The sequence below is a fragment of the Toxorhynchites rutilus genome, chromosome 1 (assembly GCF_029784135.1).
Source record: "Toxorhynchites rutilus septentrionalis strain SRP chromosome 1, ASM2978413v1, whole genome shotgun sequence".
Classification (NCBI taxonomy): domain Eukaryota; kingdom Metazoa; phylum Arthropoda; class Insecta; order Diptera; family Culicidae; genus Toxorhynchites; species Toxorhynchites rutilus.
The window spans coordinates 139,819,192-139,838,175 of record NC_073744.1 but is presented as its reverse complement, the minus strand read 5'-3'; the positions used below and the strand labels follow the sequence as shown (position 1 = coordinate 139,838,175).

The following is an 18,984-nucleotide window of genomic DNA, read 5'->3' as shown; positions in this document are numbered from 1 at the left end:
ACAATCGACTCAAATTTCTGCCCGGCGAGTGACTTTTTCAAGTTTGGAAATAAAAAAAGTCACATGGGGCCAAATCTGGAGAATACGGCGGATGGGACAGCAGTTCGTAGTGAAATTCTACCAATTTGGCCGTGGCGACGGCGGAATGTCCATTATTTCAATTCCTCTAAAATCCGCGGACACGCGTAGCCGAGAATGTACTACACGATAAGTAATCTCTCTTGCGATACTTACACCATCGGGCGATGAGGCTAAGTACTTATCGGACCGCCCTCGTAGGAATTATATTAATCATTTAATTATTTTTTTTCATTTCAGACATCTATGTTTCGTTGGACATTTGAATTTGAATATCTATTATTTGTTTATTATGTATATGATCTCAGTTGACCACTCGTATCGAATTTCTCTATTTGTGCAATCCTCGTTCAATTTTTGGATGGATTCAGTTACTGTTCTGAAAGGTCCAGCATTGAAAAATAATTCTTGTCTCTAGATTTGTATTGTATCAATCAATGTTTCTGCTCCTGCCTTTGTGGCCATTGCTTGAGCAACATTTTCAAGAATTTGTTCTTATAAATATGATCCTTTCAATTTGGCTGTTAGACTTTCTTTTTACAAAAGTTAAAATTATCTCCTTTACTTTTGACTTGTTTAAGTTTTGACAGAAAAGGCATCTTGTTGTTAAAACACGAGTCCGATGATCCTCCCTCCGGTTTGACGCAGCATCGTTTCTCGGTGGATATTGGGGCCTGAATTTGTAGAAAGGATAACGCTTCCATTTATTGTAGACAGTAGTTTGGCTGCTCTAGTTTGTTCACGGTCGCCATATGGTGTTTGGGAATTCGAAATAATTCGAGTCATACCTCAAACGAACACTTAAGTTGAATAGGTTCCCATGCAAAAATACAGCAATTTATTATATTTCATGCATGGATTGATTGACAACTCTATTTTATGTTTGACGACATGATAAAATATAATATTTAAAAGATTTTTTTTTAATTTAAATTCTAAAAAACCGTAACCACACTCCTATCGATAACACGGCGGTATCAGGAAGACGTACTGTCCCGGATGTGTGTCAGACCTGTTTAGCTTCACGATGTTGGTGAAGATCTTCCCCTGGTCCCAGTCGTCGGTGGCAACCTCATCCGCGTACAGAAACTCTCTCGTCACGTGATTTTTAATTTTAAACTGACCATCCGGTGCAGCGGCGAAGTGCCACAGTGCAAACGTGGTCAGATCGAAGATGGTCACCACTTGTCGGAAGCTTTGCTTGACGATATCGTCCGTTACAACGATATACTCCATCGAGAGAATGTTTTGAATGACCAGCGGAACCTCGGCCTTGGCGCTAACATTCTTCCACGGGTAGAATATCTTCCATGGGTTGGTGTGCACGTATCTCCACTTTTTGGTTCGGAAGTGTGACACATCGTGATACACGTAATGCCGGCCCTCGAACGCTTTATCGCTGGTAAACAGATGACCGTTGCTCCAAAAGTTCTGGATTACAACACAGTTAGCGTTGCCGTCGAAGAACGGATCTACCTCTACCGGTGCCAGGTCGGAACAGGGACACGTGCAGTGTTTGTATGTTAACCGTTCTTCTTTTATATCTTGTGCAAGGCACTGCAGCAAAAGTAGCAAACACACTACGAAAAACATGATGGGTCGCGAGTCGGAGGGGTTCTGGTGCAAGTGCGATCTGACGGAACGGGTTTTAAAGATAGCGATACGGCTAACGCTTTGATTTTCTAATTTCTATGGTTTTTACTGCGTTAGTTTCCGGTACGATTGTTTTGTTTACGCGGCGGAGATCGTGTCCAATTACGTTGAGCGTGGAATTCGAGTAGAAACAGAACCCTTGATTCGCTCAGTAATACTTCGCGGAGAATGCATTTTTGTACTGAGTGGTGAAGCAGCGATTATTCTCCAAATCGGACAAAAACGGTTGATTCTGTTGTGATCCTTCTGAATTTTTGGACATTTTTTTATGTAGAACTACGTTTAACAAGAAGATATGGGGGTAACATGAAAAACCTGAGAACTGAACATGTAACAAATGATGAATGATTTCGATCGCTCAAATCTCGATCGTTTCGTGATAGATCGCAAAAATGTTTACTTCTACTGATTGTTGAAATATCTACGCATCTATCACTATGAGGAAGGTTATATTATTTGAAATATACTATTGAATAATTTTAGAATCTTAAGTATTATCTAAACGCGCTAAATCCCACGTTTTCTTGGTCCAATTAACGTTTTTTCCTTTATTTATTTAACTAGGCTCAAGTAGATAAAGAGCCATCATTTGTTTATTTGTTTATCATTAACTTGAGTCTAATTAGCTGAAACTACAGAACGATATAAAAAATATAATTTATTCCTTCGTTGCCTCGTCGGTTTTATCCTTGTCTGGAACAGTACCTGTGGTATCCTTTGATAGTGAGTGCCTCCTTGTTATGTTAATAGCTCCTGTAATGATCTTATCTCAACGGGTATTAAGTTCTGCCTATGTAATAGGAAAGGAAGGGAGAATGAACAACTGAGAGTAGGAGATGCGACCTAAATAATAATATTAGGCTGTCAAAAAAGTCCTGCGGTATTTCCGCGAGGTGTCGTTGTAAGCGCGTAGTTCTAGTTGTATTCATTGTATCGAGTCATAACTTGTTGGAAAGGTATTTTTGCGTCCTCGATAGTGTTTTGTTTGGTTAAGTCGTTCGTGAGTTATAGTGTCGCAAATATGGAGCAAAATAAAGAGAAAATCCGACATATTTTACAGTACTACTATGACAAAGGCAAAAATGCATCTCAAGCTGCCAATAAAATTTGTGCAGTTTATGGACCCGATACAGTTTCCATTTCCACCGCACAACGATGGTTTCAACGTTTTCGTTCTGGTGTAGAGGTCGTCGAAGATGCGCCACGCTCCGGAAGGCCTGTCGTCGAAAATTGCGACAAAATCGCTGAATTAGCCGAGAAAGACCGGCATAGTAGCAGCCCTAGCATCGGCCAAGAGCTTGGGATAATTCATCAAACCGTTATTAAACATTTGAAGAAGCTTGGATTCACAAAGAAGCTCGATGTATGGGTGCCACACACGTTGACGCAAAAAAACATCTTTGACCGTATCGACGCATGTGAATCGCTGCTGAATCGCAACAAAATCGACCCGTTTCTGAAGCGGATGGTGACTGGCGATGAAAAGTGGGTCACTTACGACAACGTGAAGCGCAAACGGTCGTGGTCGAAACCCGCTGAAGCGGCTCAGACGGTGGCCAAGCCCTCATTAACGGCCAGAAAGGTTCTGCTTTGTGTTTGGTGGGATTGTCAAGGAATAATCTGTTATGAGCTGCTTCCCTATGGCCAAACGCTCAATTCGGACCTGTACTGCCAACAACTGGACCGCTTGAAGGTAGCACTTATGAAGAAGAGGCCATCTTTGATATACAGAGGCCGGATTGTCTTCCATCAGGACAACGCCAGGCCACACACTTCTTTGGTGACGCGCCAGAAGCTCCGGGAGCTCAGATGGGAGGTTCTTTTGCATCCGCCGTATAGTCCGGACCTTGCACCAAGTGACTACCACCTGTTTTTGTCCATGGCGAACGAGCTAGGTAGTCAGAAGTTAGCCACAAAAGAGGCCTGTGAAAATTGGCTATCCGAGTTTTTTGCCAATAAGGAAGCGAGCTTCTATAACAGGGGTATTATGAAGTTGGCATCTCGTTGGGAACAAGTCATCGAACAAAACGGCGCATATTTGACTTAAAACAGATGATTGTAACTAATTTTATGAACAAAAAAAAAATACCGCAGGACTTTTTTGACAGCCTAATATTAGCGTCTTATGAAGACATATATGGGGAACATAAAATTAGGGTCGCGAGTGGCTAAGATATCGCGAACTGGCATGCGTGAGTGTACTCCTTGAGCTTCTAACTCGACAACCAGTTTGATTCTTTCATTGCAAAATTCATTACATGACCAAACAACGTGCTCGATATCATGCTATCCTTGACCACAATTGCATAAATTGTTAGTAGCAAGACCTATGCGGAAGAGATGCGCATTTAGCGCGGAATGATTGAACATCAATCTGGACATAGTTCTAATTAAATTTCTGTCAAGATCTAACCCTTTAAACCAGGCCTTCATTGAAACTTTGGGGATAATAGAGTATAACCATCTTCCAAGCTCATCTCTGTTCCATTGGTTTTGCCAACTGGTAAGTGACTGCTGTTGGGAAATGGAGAAGAATTCCCGATACGCTATCTATCTTTCAAAAACTGTGCCCTGCATACTAACCATCTTTGCGAGTGTATACGCTTTCTCATTACCGGGAATAGAGCAATGGGAAGGAATCCAAATAAAAGTGATTCGAATACTTTTATCAACAAGAAAATTCAATGCATCCCTAATTTTGATAAGAAAATATGATGCTACAATTAACGCTTACATTAAAAAAATGGCCTTTTTTCGGATAGTGATAAAAAAAAACTAAGACAGATAATTGAGTTGGATAAATTTCCCATGGAAGAGCTGACTTGCAAAAAGGTGATGGGTCCGAGCCTAGGGGCACGGACGGGAACTTGACATAGGACTGTGATTGTGTGTAGTAATTGCATTTAAATTGAGTTTTTCATTGTTCAAAATCTGTATTTTTTCTCTTTTGATACATCAAATGGATGCCCTGGAAAAACCGTTTCCTGTATGTACTTGTATCCTTTAAACGGGTTAGATGACATAACGTGGTAGAATTCGGTACCGCATTCTGATCAAAAATGTACACAAAAATACCATTCTCTCTAAAGGGGGGCGGGGCGGTGATGCATAGAAACGAAACATACATTTCTGCATAATTCAAGAACTAATCAAGCAAACTGAACCAAATTTGTGGAGGTTTTAAGGGGCAATAAACATTTCTAAAGTGGTTCAACACTCCTCCCACCTTTCTGAGGGAAGGGGGCTGTCTAGAAATGAAACACGAATTTCTGCATAACTCGGGAACTAATTGAGCACAATTTGGGATGTGAGGGTTTTTGGGTATGAGAAATGTTTCTATGATGGTATGACACCCCTCCAAACATGACAATTGAAAATTTTCGGGAAACTCTGAAGGAAAAAGGGAAAATTAAATTCCCATATGTTCTACGCACAATGAAACGCACTTCTATATCTTCTCCTATCTATACCAATAAAAAAGTATCGCCGAATGTATTGATAAGAGCAGAACTCGAGGAAGGAATTGTCCGATTTAGGGCTGTCCCTATTCTATCATATTTTCTGTATCAAAAATTTATTCCATGTAACGGAGAAACATGTTATTTGCAAGTGGTTGAAAATTCTTGAACGAGAATTGTGTCTGAAAAAAATCTGATATTATAATGATGAGTTTTGTTAGAAATGCTAGGAATTTCATAGTAGAAGGTAAATTCAATGAGGTCGGTTAGAAGATCAATCAATGAACAGTCTTGCGATTAGACCCATGAACTTGCTCATAGTAAGAAAACGTGAATGTTTGAAGGTATTGATATTAGCGGAGACATGGAAAACCTCGTTGCGTCCAAAATTGATTTTTTTCATTCAAAATGTACAAACTCCACGTTTCCTTCCGAAGTTAATCGTACATTCGAGATCGATTACAAAATATGCTATTTCAATTAGTGTTTGAAGGTAATACTTTCCGAATTTGATCTTCTGCTTCTTGGATGGCACTTACGTTCCGGTGGAACTTTTGCCTTCTCAGCGTAGCACTACTTGCGTCATTTTTATAAGTAGTACTTGGTTGAGATTTCTATGCCGAATAACACGCTTTGAATGTACTCTGGAGTGGCAAGCTCTAGAATACGCGTGACCATAATGCAAGCCGGAAGAATTTTCTTTGACTAAAAATCTCCCGACCAGAACAGGTATCGAACCCGAACACCCGGCATGATAGTGTGGGACGCTAACCACTCGGCCACGGGAGCACTAATTTGATTGATAGTCCATTTGATGTTTGGGCTAGCGAAATTGAAATACACATTTTGGGCGGGACGAAGTTTGCCGGGTCAGCTATTATAGATAAAAATAGCATTATCACCTTCGTTACCACGTTGTCCGGAACATTGTTTGTAATATCTTTATAGCCCTGTAAGATCGCGACTACTCAAGCTATCATAATCTGATATTCGTGGGTATACCCTTTCGATCTACTAAATCAGCAGCCATTGAAATTCATTTATTGCATTTTCACATAACCAAACAACTTACTCGATATTATGACATCCTGGACCACACTTACACAAATTGTTAGTAGTGAGACCTACACGATAAAAACATGAATTGAGCACAAATTGATTGGACAACATACAATACAATATGAGAATAATGCCTATTATCGGTAAATGGAGAATAATTTATTTTACGCATCAACTCACATTATGAGCTAACGCCCGAATTTAGGCAAAAAGATTTCTCGTGGCGTCGGGGAGGAAGCGAGTGGATAGTGCAATCGAAAGAAAACATACCCAATTAAATCGGCAAATTGTTAACTTTTTTTTTACTATATCCACTGTTCATGTTTCAAGCAAAAAAATTCTGGATAAATTTCCTGTCTAATGATATATAACACAACATATATCGCAATAACCATTTTGAGTAATATGCGTTTGAAAACTCTTAATAAATCGTCACATTTTTCGTAGAGTGACCCCCGTATATAGAAATCAAAGACATAGTCCTATGTCAAAATTATAGGAAGTTGTGTCCAAGACACGACCACTTTGTTGACGTACAACTACTCTGTTGTTTTGTTCAAGCCGCTTGATAATAACTTCGGATATTATTTTACATACACATTTATCTCCGCCTTGCGGTCTTCACAACGGAAGCCCTTTCTATTAATATTTCCAGTCTCCATTAGCTTAGCTCTCGTCCTTGGTGGATATAGTTTTGCTACTGTCATGCGAAACCAAATCTCACACAAAATTCCTGATCAATTATTTTCTTGGTGAGCCTAGTTTGATCCATTTGTGTAGTTCAGAACCACAATGGAATGGCGTCAGTTTGATGTGATGATTGCAATGCCAGTGACATCAGCGAGTAAATAATTTGGTCGCGTCCACAGCTCAATCCGAAACGAAGACATTTGATGACGCAAAACAAGAAAGAACAAGCGATGTTCATTGATTCGTATATAGAACGATACTGAAAGTTTGTCTCAGCGAGATCTAATATTTCAGGCAAATATTCCCATTCGTTCTTCTTATTCTTTTCTTTGTTCACGGTGACTTTTAATCGTTCCCTTTCGTTGATCGCGATAAGTTGCTCGTTTATTCATTTATTTATTTGGTATATCAACAGACACTTTACTGACCTAATGATATTAATGAAAATTTCTTATCATAACAATGAAATTTCGTCGAACCGCACTTCGTGAAATATGGTACTCGAAACCCGAAGCTACTTTGTTGAATAGCCGCTGCAGGCCTTGAACAGCTGAGTTGCATCCATAGCTAGTACGACGGAAAGGTATTCGAAGGAAGACGTAGTTTCGTTGCGTTCGAGATTGAACGTTAAAATATATGCTTTCGAGGATCACTGGGCATTCTGTCCTAGCCATCAAGACGTCATACATCAATGAGGATCCCTCCGTACATGTAGCGTTTCTAGATTTATTAGTTGGCATCGGCTCTCAAACCTACTAACCAAAGCTGCGGGAGGCTTTACCGACGACGTAGTCGACATGCTCTTTGAAGTTGAGTTTGGAGTCCAAATAAACACCCAGATCCTTCACACATTCGACTTTAGCTAGCGGAACACCATCAAGATGATTTTTTTTTATTAAATCGTTTATTTTTACAGGCTTAGTTACATAAGTTTAAAGGAGCCAAACTCCTATCTGTATAGTTACAAGTATATATAAACATTTTTTATTAATTCTAATGTTAATGAAGTAGAGAACCGATTACTCGCGGCTTGCTCGAGTTTAGAAGGGTGACATTTTGTTTCAGGAAAAGGATGGGATATAAGGATATGTTGACAATGTTCACACTCACATTCGCACTCACATTCATCATACTCAATTCTTAAGCCTATCTTATATCTAACATGTATTTACATTTCACCTTATTCTATTGTTAGAAAGAAGGGATTTGATTTCTCGCGAAGGAAAAGGAAAAGGAGAATGTAAGGATATAAGGACAATCACACACGAAGATCGATAGCTTTTAGGAAGACATATATTTGGGACATGTAATCAAGGTCTAACCGAGCCAACACATCTCTCACCGGCACATTGGGCTGCCTTCCTCTAGCCCGAAGAGAGTTTTCTAAATTCGATCTGGCAACAAGATACTCCTCGCACGACCAAACAACGTGTTCGACGTCGTGGTAACCTTGGCCGCAGGCACAGATATTGCTGTCGGCAAGATCAAAACGAAAGAGTAGCGCGTTTAACGAACAGTGATTGGACATGAGTCGGGAGAAGGTGCGAATAAAGTCCCGACTCAAGTCCAGACTTTTGAACCATGGTTTGAGGCTAACCTTAGGGATAATTGAGTGGAGCCACCGGCCCAATTCATCTTCGTTCCATTTGCGTTGCCAGTTAACGATGGTATTTTTACGGACTAAAGAATAAAATTCATTGAAAGCGATTTGACGCTGATAAATATCGCCTTCAATTGCACCTACCTTTGCCAATGAGTCAGCCCTCTCGTTACCCGGAATGGAGCAATGTGAAGGGACCCAGACAAAGGTAATGACATAACAGCGTCTGGTTAAAGCACTCAAATTTTCTCGTATTCTCTCAAGGAAGTACGGCGAGTGCTTTTCCGGCCTCACTGAACGGATAGCTTCGACAGAGCTAAGACTATCCGTTACAATGTAATAGTGTTCAACAGGTCGTGAGGCGACGCTGTCCAGCGCCCAATGTATTGCTGCCAATTCAGCAATATACACAGAGCAAGGCTTCTGAAGACTGTGGGAGGTGCTAAAAATTTCGTTGAACACTCTGACACACTCCAAATTCATAGAGGACCCATCAGTAAAGTACATATTATCACAATTGACACGCCCATACTTTGCATTGAAGATCGTAGGAACGATCCCCGATCGATGATAATCTGGAATTCCATGGATTTTCTCCTTCATGAACAGATCAAAATGTACAGAGGAATTGATGTAGTCAGGAAAACAAACACGGTTGGGAGTATACGAAGAAGGATCAACCTGCATGGAGATGAATTCATCATATGAGCTCATGAATCCTGAATGAAAATTTAGCTCGATAAGCTGCTCAAAATTTCCGATCACCAATGGGTTCATAACCTTACACCGGATGAGGAACCGAAGAGATAATAAATTGAAGCGATCTTTTAGTGGGAGTACGCCTGCCAAAACCTCGAGACTCATGGTATGCGTTGAGGACATACATCCCAACGCAATACGGAGACAAAGATACTGAATTCGCTCGAGTTTCATGAGATGTGTTTTGGCAGCTGATTGAAAACAGAAACTGCCATACTCCATCACTGAGAGAATAATTGTTCGATACAACATTATAAGATCATCGGGATGGGCTCCCCACCAGGTGCCGATAATTGTACGGAGAAAGTTTATTCTTTGTTGGCATTTTTTACTCAGATACCTAATATGGGCCCCCAAGTACATTTGGAGTCGAACCAGACCCCAAGATACTTGAATGACATAGCATGAGTGATCGGTTTACACAAAAGTTGAAGCTTTGGTTTTGCTGGTCTATGCTTCCTAGAAAAAACCACCATCTCTGTTTTCTCCGTGGAGAATTCGATCCCTAGCCCAATGGCCCAGGTTGAAAAATTGTTCAAAGTATCTTGTAAGGGTCCTTGCAGGTCGGATTCGTTTGATCCTACGACAGAAACCACTCCATCATCTGCAAGTTGTCTTAGGCTGCAATTTTGTGTAAGGCAATTGTCGATGTCGCTTACATAGAAGTTGTACAGAAGGGGGCTTAAACATGAGCCCTGGGGGAGGCCCATGTAGGAGACCCGATTTACTGTCGAATCACCGTGAGAAAAATTCAACTGTTTCTCACAAAGCAAGTTATATAACATATTATTCAACAGAGGCGGCAGACCCCGAGAGTGTAATTTGTCTGACAAAACCTCTATTGAAACAGAATCAAAGGCCCTCTTTATGTCCAAGAATACTGAAGCCATTTGTTTTTTTTTCGGCGTATGCCATTTGAATTTCTGAAGAAAGCAACGCAAGACAATCATTCGTCCCCTTGCCCCTGCGGAACCCATATTGTGTATCTGAGAGTAGGCCATTCGTTTCAACCCATCGATCAAGGCGAAACAAGATCATTTTCTCCAACAATTTCCGTATACAAGACAGCATTGCTATTGGGCGGTACGAATTGAAGTCGGACGCGGGTTTTCCGGGTTTTTGAATAGCTATAATTCGTACTTGTCTCCAATCATCTGGAACAATATTATGCTCCAGAAACCGATTGAATAAATTCAACAAGCGATGTTTCGCCACATCAGGGAGGTTTTTTAACAAGTTGAACTTAATTCTATCCGTTCCTGGAGCAGAATTGTTACAAGAAAGGAGAGCAAGAGAGAATTCTACCATCGAAAACTCGGAATCAGGATCGCACCTATCTTGTGGTATATCTCGAACAATTTTTTGCACAGGAGCGGAATCGGGACAAACCTTCCGTGCAAAATTAAAAATCCATCGATGTGAATATTCTTCGCTTTCATTCGATGAAGAGCGATTTCTCATGTTTCGAGTCACTTTCCATAATTTTTTCATTGAAAAAAAATTCGTTTGAAAATTCTCAATGGTTCCACGTTTCCGAAAAGCTTTAAATGCGTTCGATTTATCCTGATAAAGCTTGGAACATTGGCTATCCCACCATGGATTGGGAGGCCTTTGACGAAAAGTGGAGCCTGGGATGGGTTTCGTTTGAGCGCGAACCGCGCTGTCATATATCAAACGAGAAAGGAAGTTATACTCCTCCAATGGAGGCAAACCATCTCTGGAATTGATGGCTAGAGCAATTGCGTCCGCATATTTTTTCCAGTCAATGAGTCTTGTGAGGTCATATGCCATGTTTATAGATTCAGAAGAATTCGAACCAATGGTGATGGAAATTTTGATTGGCAAGTGGTCACTGCCGTTGGGATCCTGGATTACATTCCACTTGCAATCTAACGATAGTGTATTCGAGCAAAGCGAGAGGTCAAGAGCACTTGGGTTAGCAGGAGGTTTAGGTACACGTGTTGTTTCCCCAGTGTTCAAAACGGTCATATTGAAGCTGTTACAAAGATCATATATCAACAATGAACGATTGTCGTCGTACTGTTCCCCCCAGGCAGTTCCGTGAGAGTTGAAGTCTCCCAAGATCAATCGTGGCTCAGGAAGGAGTGAGCACATGTCATCAAGTTGTTTGCGGCTAACCGCAGCTCTCGGAGGCCAATACAAGCTGACAATACAGAGGTCTTTGCCTCTGATATTTGCATGACAAGCAACAGCTTCGATCCCTCCAGTAGGTGGAAGGTCAATTCGAAAAAATGAGTGGCACTTATTGATACCCAATAGCACCCCTCCGTATCTGTCATCACGGTCCAAGCGTATGATATTAAAATCGTGGAAAGAGAGATCATCTCGCGAAGAAAGCCAAGTTTCGGACAGAGCAAAAACATCACAATTGAACTTATGAATTAAAAATTTGAATGTATCCAATTTAGGGATAAGACTACGACAATTCCACTGTAAAACAGTGATATCTCCGACCTCTCTATTTAAATTAGACATCAAGAGAGATAATCATTGCAAGGAGAGGCCATGTATGCATCAATTGTTGCAAAATTGTCTTTAATACTGGAAGCATTAAGATGACAAGGGTTCTGATGGAGTCAGAAACATTAAAACACTTGAAGATTTGGTCCAAAAGGTCAGACAACTTTATAAATCCCGATTGGGAAGTTGAACTGGACGGAATAACAGGGACAGTTGGGGTTTTTGATGTCCCCTCGAGTGCTGGGCCATTCGAAGGTGAATTATTCCCACGGAAGCCAGGAGGAACCTGATTTTGCTTGTCCGCTGCACTCGATTTTTTAGGCAAGCTAACTGGGGGTATCACCGGAGGGACTTGTTCTTGAACTTTGGGAGTGGTCACATTTTTGCGCCGGGGATTCCCTTTGAAAATGAACGGTGTGCCCCCGTTAGCTGTGTCCGCTTCTATTTCGTCAACGGGCAACGTGGCGATGACATTTTGTGTGTTGATTGGTTGTTGTTGTTGGGCCAGTGGAGAAGCGCCCTTTAAAATATCCGCAAAGGTGCGTTTCGAGCGTTCCTTCAAAGAGCGCTTCTGTTTCTCCCAGCGACTCTTGTAAGTTTCACAAACTGAGAGCTCGTGTGGGGATCCCCCGCAATATGGACATTTATGCTCAGTTGCACTGCAGGATTTCCCCTCATGTTGCTCTCCGCAAGTGGCACAGCGCTCCTTGTTGGCACAATAATCTGAAGTGTGACCAACTGACTTGCATTTTTGGCAAGTCATGGGCTTTGGCACGAAGAGTCGCACAGGCAATCTCAATTTGCCCACCATGACGTAGTCAGGTAGAGCGGAACCAGCAAAAGTTACTCGAAACGAGTCTGACGGCGTGAATTTAGTTTTTCCCTCTTCTTGGGATACTTTTCCTAGTTGGCGGCTGTCCAAAATTTTAACACCCACCAACGGGAGTCTTTTAAATTTACCAACTCCTTCTTTTATCATTTCGCACGTCAGACCAGTTTCAGTTACCACCCCCGAGATTTCTACGTCATGGGAGGGCACGTAGACGCGATACTCTAGGGAGAATCTCTCGTCGATCACAATTGCATTCGCGTGTTTCCGATCACTCACGACAACACGCAGTTTGTTCGGTCTAACCTTAGAGATTTCGACCACGGAGGAATATAATCTTGCCAGATCTTTCGAAACCTGAATGACATTAATTGACTTTCCTTTTGGTTTAGGCCGGAAAAAAACAACCCATGGACCAGCTCCAAGTGCATCGTCTGGATAGACCTTGACACGAGGAGAGGAAACAACTGAGGGGGAGGACGAGGTCGATTGTTGAACGGGAGCGAAACAGTAGTTTCAATCTCCATGTCAACATGACCTTCTGCCATTACGGCAGATATAAAATAATATAATTTTTATTTTTTTTTGTATTTCTAAACCTAATATATATTATACCTAAATCGCACACCAATGCGAATGAAATGAAACGGTGTCCCAATCGAACCGCGTGGCAATCGCTCGGCACAGATGCAACGGTATATCGCACCACAACACGATGATGGAATCGATGACGATGCTAAAGCACACACAGCGATGATACGGCACACGCACCGCGTCCGCCGTGGAGGACTTCTTCCTCACGCTGGTAGTGATTGCTGCTCTCCTCACTCGCGCAATAAAGAGAACCCCGTTAGGGCAAAATAACTTCACCAGCCACGAACTGATAACGGTATAATCTCCACTCTATAATAGACGCGAACAAATTTGCGATCGATGTCTTCGGACTACGCGAGCTGAATGATCAAGATGATATCCGAAATGAATTGGATCTTTTCTTCTAGAAAAAGTGATCGTGAGATACCGTCCGGACAAATAGGATTTCAACCAATGCAAGAGATTTCCGCTGAAACCAAGCTTGTCTAATTTTTGCACCGCAATATCGTGGTTGATTTTGTCGAAAGCGGCTGACAGGTCGGTGTAGATAGCATCCGTTTGGTTCATACCATTGAACATTCCATCGAATACGTACGTTGTTAAAGAGAGAAGATTCGCTATGGTAGAACGATTCGGCATGAATCCATGTTGACCGATGGAAATGTATTACTTGCAATGGGAGAATATCGGTCCCATAACTACGAGGTCAAAAAGTTTGGAAACCGCACTCAGGGCAGAGATTCCTCGATAGTTATCAACGTGCATTTTGTCCCCTTTTTGGTGATCGGAAAAATGTATGCTCTCTTCCAAAGCGATAGAAAGATACCCATTGACAAGGAAAGGTTGAACAAAAACTACATTGGAGACAGCAATCCAACAACACTTTTTTTTTAAATCAATCATGGGGTTCCATCCGATCCAACAGATATCGAGGATTTCAATTTGTTGAACGCTGATTGTAGCATTTAATCATCGACATCGATGCGGAAAAAAGAGTTGTTGTTAAGTGGAACGCTTCTTGTGGCCATTGAGAGTTGCACTTGGGAAGGACTCTCATTTGAGAAAACGTTTGAAAACTTCGAAACAAAACCCGCGGTTCAAAAAAGAGCCGCTTTTCAAAAGAGTCTCGGCTCAAAAAAGAGCCGTGGCTCAAAAGAGTCTTGGCTTAAAAATGCTACGGTTCAAAAGAGCCGCTCAAATGGGCCGGCTCGTTTCAATGAACGAGCGACGAATAGTAGATCTCCAACGACGTTGTTTTCGGCACAAATTCGTAGAATTTTCATGATCGATGATCGAAGAGTCCCCAGCCACGAATATACACAAAAACTCTCCTAAATTCACACAAGCTCCTCCTCGACAAACAAATTATCAAAAATAAATTAGCATTTTATTATTATTTCGAATATTACTTTAGAATGCATATGTTGAGAATGCATCAAAAGCGCCAATGGATTCATTATTGATATCGTGAGAACATTGTTACCATCACCACTATTACACCATTACACGAAAGTTTTCAGTATCTTTCGCAGAACGGCAACATAAAATCCGAAACCAACAAACAATAGACGAATTCGTGATAATTGAATGATTGTTCGGAAAGTCCTCAACCATCAACAAGCTTAAAAATACTCCAAAATTAACACAATCTCTCCCGAAGCGAACAAAAATTAGGTTACTCTTATTATTTCGGATATCACCTTGAATTGCAACTTTTTTTTTAGACATATTGAATGCAGCTATAGACAGTTCAGTATCAGTATCGATTACACGAAAGCGATTGGTGACGGTTGTCCGCTGGATGACAGGAAAATTAAAACTCGTTGGCTGCTGATGTTGGTATTCGTGGTCACGCTGGAACGGTGGCCCTAGCGTATGAGCTCTGCTTCACGGTTAGAAAAAGAATGATCTTTTTGGAAAGCAACTGCGTAATTATTCTATTTGACTGGCGTTTGACATCATAAAGGGGTGGTGCTTATGAAGCGATGTTTCACTTGTATTCAACTTATATTTCGCTATTACTCTGTTTGCTCCTTTTGGACGGTATAATTAGAGGAGCGCAAATTGGACCAATCAAACGTAGCACTTAACGGGTGAGTCACAAGTAGTGGGACTAAATTCATGTCACGTCTTCCGCCACACACGCTAGAGAGAGACAAACATCTGTGTGTGCTGTGTGTGCTGTGTGTGTGGTATCCTCTTTGTGTGCGTTGTTCGTGCTAAGTGTGTTTTCGTTTGTTTACGATGGAGGTCACGGAACAGAGTTTTCTCCGGGAACGCGTCTTTCGGTTGCTTGGTCATCATCCGAAATCGGAGGTGGTTACACGAAGAACTGTTTGCCAAAAATGGTTGCTTTTGTTAAGCGTATATTGTTTCACACCTCAAACGCACATTGTATGGACTTGTGAAAGTGCAATAAAGAATTGAAAAAAAAAACCAAAAAAAGTGTTTGCATACAAACACTTAAAGAACGTAGAAAACTTTCAAATTTTTTTTTGTAAAATATCTTATTTCACAACGTGTACAGTCAGCGGAATTGTTATCTGGCTTAAACTTTTATGTACCAGGACGTCAATTAAGAACAAGGAGCTTATATATATGGAGTGATGTCTGTCTGTCTTTCTGTCTGTCTGATTCTTATGGACTCGGAAGCTACTGAGCCGATCGACATGAAAATTGGTGTGTAGGGGTTTTTGGGGCCGGGGGGCTGCCATTCAATTGAAACACAAATTTTCTAAATTTCTGGAGAATTAATCAAGCAAATGAAACGAAATTTGCCGTGTGGAGGTTTTAGAGTGCAATAAATGATTCTATGGTGGTAAGATACCCCTCCAACTCTCTTAGGGTTGGGGCGGCCATACAAATAAAACACAAATTGTTGTATTACTCGAGAATTAACCAAGCAAATTAAACCAAATTAGGCATATCAAAACTTTAGGGTGCAATAAATGTTTCTATGGTGGTTAGATACCCCTACACCATCTCTTAGAGGGGCTGCCATACAAATGAAGCACACATTTCTGCATTACTCGAGAATTAATCCAGCAAATGAAACCAAATTAGGCATACGGAGGCTTAAGGGTGCAATAAACAATTTTATGGCGGTTAGACACTCCATTCCCCTCTCTAAGGGGGGGCTGGTTCTGCCATACAAATGAAACACAAATTTCTGCATTACTCGAGAGTTAATCAACGTAACGTAACGGAGAAACATGTTTTTTGCAAGTGGTTGAAAAATCTAAAATCTTGAACGAAAATTGTGTGTGAAAATAATCTGAAATTATAATGTCGAGTTTTGGTAGAAGTACTAGGAATTTTATAGTAAAAGGTAATTTTATAAGGTAGATTAGAAGATCAATCAATGAATAATTCTGCGATTGGACCCATGAACAGCGCTTAGTAAAAAAACCTGGATGTGCTCCCGTGGCCGAGTGGTTAGCGTCACACCTAACATGCCGGGGGTTCGGGTTCGATTCCCGTTCTGGTCGGGGAAATTTTTCGTCAAAGAAACTTCCTCCGACTTGCACTGTGGTCACGCGTATTCTAGAGCTTGCCACTCAGAATGCATTCAAGGCGTGTTATTTGGCATAGTAATCTCAACTTAAGTACTAATAAAATTGACGCAGAAACGTTAGTGTCATTTAAGAAGAAGAAGAAGGATGTGATTGCGAAAAATAAACTTTGGGCGTGACGAAGTTTGCCGGGTCAGCTAGTTCCAAATAAAAGCATCTAGAACAAATTATGCAAGCAACGGTCCTGTAAATCGCATGATGCTTATGTACAATCGTCATTGCGACAAAATTGACATCACAATGAATAGAGAGTAAATTTAAAACATGTGCCGTAGAAATAACAATTAGTCTATAAGAAGACATTGTAATAACATATGTATGTAGTCTACATTTGTTTGACGAAATAAATAAATAAATTTAGTCCCACTACTTATGACTCATCCGTTAGCGTTTGATAAAGCTTGACATTTCACAATTATTCAATTATTCATCTCAAGAAAAATGAAGTGTTATTCATAGTGATAGATGCGTATTAATATTTCCTATCAATTGATGCAAACATTTTTGTGATCTATTGAGAAATGCTCGATGTATAAGCATTCGAAATCTTCCATTTCTCCCTACATGTTCAGTGTATGGATTTTAATTTCATCTCCCATATATTCCTGAGGTAGGACAGAAAGCAAATGGAATTAACTTTTTGACGTAACATTACTTCTTTCAGGAACATATTGGGGTGCGAATTTAAAAACGGAATTTTAGTCACAACACAAAACTACTCCAATTTCGGGCGCTTATTGCTCAGTCATTCCCTGATGGATTTATGAATTTTTGCATCCATCAATTTGGGCACTCCCTAACAATCTATTGCAACGAAGAAAATTACATACTTTATAAAACTAACTAACGAACAACTGAAAAATGTGAAGTATTACCCAAACAAAAATCCCGTGTTCTGATTGGTTGATTGGCCCTAGCGATCTGTGCTCTCCCAGTTGTTTATCTTCTTGCACTCTATAGAAATAATGATACGGAACTGTACAGTAAAACATGCGTTCGATGCTAGATTTTGTGCTTTGCTAGATCCCACGTTTTGATTGGTTCAATTTACGCTCCCCCAGTTTTGCCGTCTAAAAGTATTCAGTATTACTCTAGATAGCGAGCAGTCAGTGCATGTTAGTTAATATGTTTATTTGGGCTAGGTTGTCATGGGAACGAATATTGTTTGAATGAAGACGATGTAGGTTGGTATGATATTTTCGGTTGCGAACAATATCGAATCGGTTTCGTGTGCTGTTGCTGTTTTCATACACCACTACCATTGCAAAGCCCGCTTTGCAAATTAGTCGTTCTCAAATCGCGCGCAGGAGAAGAAAAATACTGCAACATAAGCTCCGCTTCGGTTGGTCGATAGTGTGTTGCGAATAAAATGGGTGGGTCATGTCTATGATATAACTGCAAGGTTTACGTGGGACTACAAATAAATGATTACTAAATTTATTTGTATTGATTAAATTATTGATTGAATGAAATAATTTTCGAATTCGATTGAATTCAACATATTAGGCTGTCAAAAAAGTCCTGCGGTATTTTTTTTGAATTTTCATTTGTTCAACAGGTGGTAGTCACTTGGTGCAAGGTCCGGACTATACGGCGGATGCAAAAGAACCTCCCATCCGAGCTCCCGGAGCTTCTGGCGCGTCACCAAAGAAGTGTGTGGCCTGGCGTTGTCCTGATGGAAGACAATGCGGCCTCTGTTTATCAAAGATGGCCTCTTCTTCATGAGTGCTACCTTCAAGCGGTCCAGTTGTTGGCAGTACAGGTCCGAATTGAGCGTTTGGCCATAGGGAAGCAGCTCATAATAGATTATTCCTCGACAATCCCACCAAACACACAGCAGAACCTTCCTGGCCGTTATTGAGGGCTTGGCCACCGTCTGAGCCGCTTCAGCGGGCTTGGGCCACGACCGTTTGCGCTTCACGTTGTCGTAAGTGACCCACTTTTCATTGCCAGTAACCATCCGCTTCAGAAACGGGTCGATTTTGTTGCGATTCAGCAGCGATTCACATGCGTCGATACGGTCAAAGATGTTTTTTTGCGTCAACGTGTGTGGCACCCATACATCGAGATCCTTTGTGAATCCAAGCTTCTTCAAATGGTTAATAACTGTTTGATGACTTATCCCCAGCTCTTGGCCGATGCTACGGCTGCTACTATGCCGGTCTTTCTCGACTAATTCAGCGATTTTGTCGCAATTTTCGACGACAGGCC

At 41.1% G+C, this 18,984-nt stretch overlaps 2 protein-coding genes across 5 annotated transcripts in view; both read right to left on the bottom strand.

Moving 5' to 3' along the window:
• LOC129761730 (lachesin) overlaps positions 1-18,984 on the bottom strand; it is a 320,135-nt gene that overhangs the window by 38,151 nt on the left and 263,000 nt on the right. The window lies entirely within an intron of this gene.
• Positions 890-1,694, bottom strand: LOC129761757 (uncharacterized). Its single transcript, XM_055759510.1, has one exon. It carries the CDS (start codon positions 1,669-1,671, stop codon positions 1,036-1,038), a length of 636 nt encoding a protein of 211 aa, XP_055615485.1. The 5' UTR covers positions 1,672-1,694; the 3' UTR covers positions 890-1,035.